Below are 6188 nucleotides of genomic sequence, written 5' to 3'. Positions count from 1 at the left end.
TCTGGTTGATTGTGAAGTTGAACAGTGACCGTTGTCTTTGTGGTTTCACTTTTTTTACGCAACATTAACAAACCTGGGGAGACAAGATAACAATGAGCAACAGGTAGAAAATATCTCGTTTCACAACACTGTCTATGTAAATAGTAAAGATGACTGAGAATGAAACAAATAGGCTAGTGCCTCCCTGGGGCGGCCCTGAGAACAGCTCTGAGTGAGGAGCCGGCTCTCATCGTTCACTTCAATGAGCCAAAATATTTGCCCATGTCACCCATATGAAAAACTGCCACTGTTTACACTGCCAGATTTAACAGCATGTGGCTGTTAAATCTGACTTTCTTTTACACATGGAAATTTAAACAATACTTATTAACTGAATAATTTAATCAACCATATCTTATTTAAATATTACATCCACATCTGACAAATCCTTCCTGGTGCAACTTGATCCTCAACTCATTTTATTAGTCAGCAGACTGTGAGACATCAAGATATTTTTTATATATACGTTTCCATACATAGGAGATTGTAAAATATATAGTTATTTTATGTTTCAGATATCCAAGAAGGTGCATTTGACAAGAGAAAAGAATTTCAATTATACTAATAGCTGGATTGGGAAGCAGTCGCACGGTTGCACAAAACTTTAACAGAAAATATGGAAAGAGCATCACAACGAGCATCACACGCAACACTGTGGCAAAACTTATTTACAAGTTTCAGAAAACTGAAAATGTTGCAGATCAACCACAAAGTAGTCCAAGACATGCAGTGATTACAGAATAAACATGGTTGTCCAATAAAAAATGTGTATTTTTTCTATATATGAAAACTTATGGCTCACTGTGTTCATGTCTACATCTACATCCACGGACCTGGAGAGACAAGATAACAACAAGCAACATGTAGCAAATATCTTGTTTCTCAACCTTGTCTGTGTAAACAGTAAAGATGTAGACATCGACAAGGAACATGAGTTGTTCAGTTAAAATCCTCTTATTACGTGACTCAATCATTGACAGGATAATGAAAACTTGAGCAGAAGGTAAAAGATTGAAAACACCTAAATGAGAAGCTGTTTATATTCCATCTGCAGTAATGTACAATCAAAGGGTTTAACAGTTGCCCTTTTAGCTGCTGTTAAACACAGAGCGAAACAAAATTCTGTTTTTTTTTTTTTTTACAAATTCTGAATCAATAACAACTAGACTTTGAGTGCACCGTTGGAGAAAAACATTCAACTTTTTATTGAATATGTGTCTTTATTTGCCTCTGTGGAGCCAGATCTGATTGTTATGGCGTGCAGCTATAACCACCAACATCTGGCAGTATTTGTGATTGACTGAAGTGATGCCTGCTGATATTGAGTCTTCAGTTCAGTATATTCCTGGCACAGTTTCATGGCTTCTGTAACAAAAACTCCAGGATAGCCTGTGATTTGTGCCTGGCATGTCTGTGGTCATGGATCAGTGAGGCAGCCAGACTTCAGTTTGACCTATGGTTTGACTTGTTTTCTTTGGGGTTTCCATCTCACAGGTGAGCAGTACAGGAGAGCACAGTGTGGTTAATTCACTTCAACATTGTCCCAAGTATGGACAGATTTTAACCCAATGACATTTTGTAATGCAAAAGGAAAGTTCTAAATGTAAAGACCCGACACAGTGTCTGTGTACGTGTGTGTGCGTGTGCGTGCGTGTGTGTGTGTGTGTGTGCGTGTGCGTGCGTGTGTGTGCGTGCGTGTGTGTGTGTGTGCGCGTGCGTGCGTGTGTGTGCGTGTGTGTGTGTGCGTGCGTGCGTGCGTGCGTGCGTGTGCGTGTGCGTGTGTGTGTGTGTGTGCGTGTGTGTGTGCGTGCGTGCGTGTGTGTGCGTGCGTGTGCGTGGGCGTGTGTGTGTGTGACTATCCGGCCCTTTCCCCTGGCACAGGAACTTCCAGGAGGTCATGTGCTCTTTCTAATTCTGGCCCTGGCATGTGGCAGTAACTTGGTAAACGAAGATCATAACGGTGTCCTGCCCTGTCAAAAGCCTTGTCACTAAGTGAGTACACCTTCTCAGCGATGTCACTGCGCACAATCAGGGCAAAGATCCGGGCTATGTAGCGATGCTTAGCAAAAAGCAGGTACAGCTTCTTCCTCCTCCAGGCTATGTATCTGCACTGATCGTCAGCATGCAGAGTCACCTGAAGAGAAAAGAAACAGAGAACGTCATGTTTTTCTGTGAGCTTTCAGTAAAACACAGTCAAGGTGTTGAAGGAGCTATTTGTAATAAAAGTAATTGATATTTGTAATTTAAATATCACTTGTGAGAAATTCACCATGCTCAAAATGACAGAATGTGGCTTCCAATAGTCCCAAAAAGTTAAAGGTTTGCCATTCTATATCAGCCCAAGAGACATATGAGGTAAACATACAGCTACACAAACGTAAAAACAGCTTAGACTCAGTGATCACATTGCCAGTGTATTTTTCAGCCAGAAGATCTGCACATTTTTTTATGTTTTTAAAGGGCTATTTCAGCCAGGATTTGAATAAAAACTGTCAATAGAGTAATCTGAGTTCAGATGCTAATTCCTATGCTCTACCACTGGACCATCAAGCAAAGAATTCTGAAGAAATAGGGAGAGGAACTACATCACACATGAAAAAGTGTAGCTATAAAGAACAATAGAAATGTGTGGAACTTCTCTGCTGAAAGGGTTTAATAAAGCTATAGTTACACAAAAGACCTTGAAGTCAAGGCCAGTTCCATCCTCCCTGACCTTCATCTCAATTAGACATTGAAAGAAATGTCATTTTATTCATAACATGCAAGAAGTATAAACACCTGGAATATTCCCTCCTCTGAGGGCCTGAGAGAATCCCATTCAGGAGAATCCAGGAACTGGAAAGGGTAGATGTAATGCAGGAACTCTCCATTCACTGTCACATGGATTCTGGAAGAGAACAGAGAATTAAAATCCATAAACTGTATTATAACCAGCATTGGCTCATCTGAGGTTCCTGTCTGCAGTAGCTGCAGGACATGCAAAAGGACTAAATCAGCCAAAAGGCACTGGGACAGCAGCTGAGGTGTCAATGAGGCTAACTGTCCTTTTTTCAAAGAACACAATTGAAAACTTCTGTCATTAAACCTTTAGGAGCCTCATCTGGGTCACTATAACACACAGTCAGTCAGTTGAAGTCCTCAGACTGCTGGACAGAGCCAGTTCCATCCTCCCTGGCCTTCACCTCAATGAGACATTGAAATTAAATGTCATTATATTTATGATATTTTTGCTATATTGTCGCATGTAAATATTTTGTCACTTTTGCAATTGAGCATTCTTCTGTATTCTGATTTATTAACAAGAATCTTTTTAACAAGTTCACTAACGCTGTTATGCAGTACAGAAGAAAAGCCTTCCTGGTGCTCCATCTCTGACTGCACACTTGTTTTCCTCTCAATGCGTTTGAAGGACCAGTCATGTTCAAATGTTCCAATGCAAAGGAAAAGCAGTCTGCCACAAAGTAAAGACTGCTTTGAGCTTTCTTTAGAAATACATTATATGAATCATGTGGTTTGCTTTATAATCATTATGGGCTGTTATCCTCTGCCAGTTGCAGTATAAAGGGCTGGAAACTGGCTGATTTACTCCACACCTGCAGCTATTGAGGCAGTCATAGAACCCAGATTGGCTGCAGAAAAGCTGGAGAAGTTTATAATTTGTTTTTATTTTTAAGTTTTTTTTTTAAGCATAGCTGAAATATGAGGCTGCAATAGTGGGCCAGAATTGGACATAACTTCTTTATGAAACAGAAACAACTTAAATGTTTAACTACTAGTAAAAAATATTCCTTGCAAGTTTCAGTTCAGCAAAAGTGAAACAAAAGTGAAGCAACCGTGCAGTCAGTCACCTGCCAGACAGAAGAACAGACAACTTGTCAATAGCTGTTTTTCCTTCTACAGCAAAGAACTGGCCCTTCTCCAAGGTGTGGACAACTCCGTCACTGGAAGTCACTATCTTCCCAAAATGTGCAATGGATACTCCGAGTCTTTTAAACATGCAGTTATACAGTTCCTCAAAGTCCTTGTCGAATGTGAGGCTCCTCAGCTTGTAGACTATATAGAGAGCCTGAGTCAAACACGCCCCGAACAGGGCGCAGTTCCAGAGGAAGGTGTCGGTGGTGCAGGGGTCCGACCAGGCCCACACGGTGCTGCAGAAGAAGCCCACGGTCAAAAAGGTGAACAGGTAAAGGTGTCCGTAGAAACCGCTTCCTCCCATGAAGCCGAGGAAGAGCAGGATGTTGGCGAGGTGGAACACAGATCCCTCCGCAGCCTCCTTCCATGCGCCACAGAGCGGGAACGCTGGCGGCGCCGGCTTCACTGTCAGGTTCATGGCTTCAAAGTCCGGAGGCTCCATGGTGGTGGCAGCGAAGAAAGAAGCAGCGCAAACCCAGAATCAGCTCCGACCTGAAGGACCTGCGGCTGCGCACTGCCTGCCCGCGTCCAACTTCTCTGCGTCCTGTTGGGTTTATGAGCGCAGCGCCGCAGACAGCGGAGGGAGGGGCTGCTCACATTTACAACTACAACTATTATATATATACACACATATATATATATATATATATATATATATATATATGTGTGTGTGGGGGGCAGTGGGGGGGGAGGGTGTCATGTACTGTGAGTGTAAATTCATCCAATCATTGAAGTGATTGGATGAATATATATATATATATATATATATATATATATATTATATATATATATATATATATATATATATATATATATATATATATATATATATATATATATTCCCTTCTCACCCACCGTGGGTGGTTCTTATCCTCTGAGCTCGGGTCCTCTACCAGAGGCCTGGGAGCTTGAGGGTCCTGCAGTATCTTGGCTGTGCCAAGGACTGCTGCACATTTCTGGACTGAGATGTCTGATGTTGTTCCTGGGATCTGTTGTAGCCACTGCTCCAGTTTGGGGGTTACTGCCCCGAGGGCCCCGATGACCACAGGCACCACTGTGGTCTTCACCTTCCAGGCCCTGGAAAAAAAAAAAAATATATATATATATATATATATATATATATATATATATATATATATATATATATATATATATATATATATATATATATATATATATATATAAATTATATATTATATATAGTGTAAATTATATATATATATAAATTATATATTATATATAGTGTAAATTATATATATAATTTACACTCACAGTACATGACACAAGCCATGTTTAATTTAACCAAATATTTAAAAAAAATATATTTCAGAAAATTAACTTCTGACACTGATATCATCCTACGACCAGATTGAGATTCAACATCTTTCAATATTTGACATTGTACAGCTATCTAAACATATTCAACAGTAATAATTGTAGTTATCCAAGTAAATATTATTACAACCTAATATTGCTGCCTACAGCCTTATGAGTCACATACCAGACTAGAGAACATACACTCATTAAAAAGAACATTTTTGAAGCAATAATGTGATCATTCAAATTCAGTAAACAGTGAGAATGAAGAGATTCATCTATCATAAGGAACCATTTAGATGTATCACCCTTAAGAAACAGATTTACTGGAGCATACAGGACACATGAATTAACAAATAAAACCAACAAAGCTGTCAACACATTCATCTTCAAATAGAGAACTAGGTGATGGAAGATTCAGCTTCCAGTAAAGATCCATAGAAATATAAAACATGAAAAAGCAATCACAAGCAGTTAGTTGAAATAACTAACTTTACCAGTTCATGATGAGGCTCAAGAAGGGCTGAAGGTGAGAAAAACTTAACACATTTAACTTACAAGTGGAGTCAGATGCTGCATCTGTAATTGGCTTTTAAGTTGTAATTAAACTTTCACTTAACAAATCGTCTTTAGTAATAAATCACAGACCAATGTCTAATCTTCCTTCGGATTGTGCTGGTGTTGAATATTTCCTAGACTTACCTTCTTGTGTCCTCCTTCCAAGGTTCCATGGAACCTCCTGGATTCTGCTCCTCGATCTCCTGATTGTCCGATTGTTGACTTCCTCAAGATACATACCTCTGATTTCTGTTGCACGACTGGAAACACGCCGCTCCTCTTCCTCAAGCTTGCGAAACCTGTCCACCCTCCAACTGGATACCAGAGTGGCTTCACTCTGGTATCCATCAGATCTTCCTGGT

The 6188-nt window shown here is 40.0% G+C and overlaps 1 protein-coding gene across 1 annotated transcript; it reads right to left on the bottom strand.

Moving 5' to 3' along the window:
- Nucleotides 1-441: 441 nt before the first annotated feature.
- Nucleotides 442-4478, bottom strand: popdc3 (popeye domain containing 3). Its single transcript, XM_055023124.1, has 3 exons — nt 3888-4478; nt 2818-2926; nt 442-2173 (listed from the first exon to the last, which is right to left on the bottom strand). The coding sequence occupies exons 1-3, from the start codon at nt 4391-4393 to the stop codon at nt 1895-1897; spliced, it is 894 nt and encodes a 297-aa protein (XP_054879099.1). The 5' UTR covers nt 4394-4478; the 3' UTR covers nt 442-1894.
- Between the last annotated feature and the right edge of the window lie 1710 nt (nt 4479-6188).

This window comes from Poeciliopsis prolifica, unplaced genomic scaffold (genome assembly GCF_027474105.1).
Source record: "Poeciliopsis prolifica strain line A6 unplaced genomic scaffold, Auburn_PproV2 SCAFFOLD096, whole genome shotgun sequence".
NCBI classification, from domain to species: domain Eukaryota; kingdom Metazoa; phylum Chordata; class Actinopteri; order Cyprinodontiformes; family Poeciliidae; genus Poeciliopsis; species Poeciliopsis prolifica.
The sequence above is the reverse complement of the archived record's forward strand: the minus strand, read 5'-3'. Positions and strand labels throughout refer to the sequence as shown.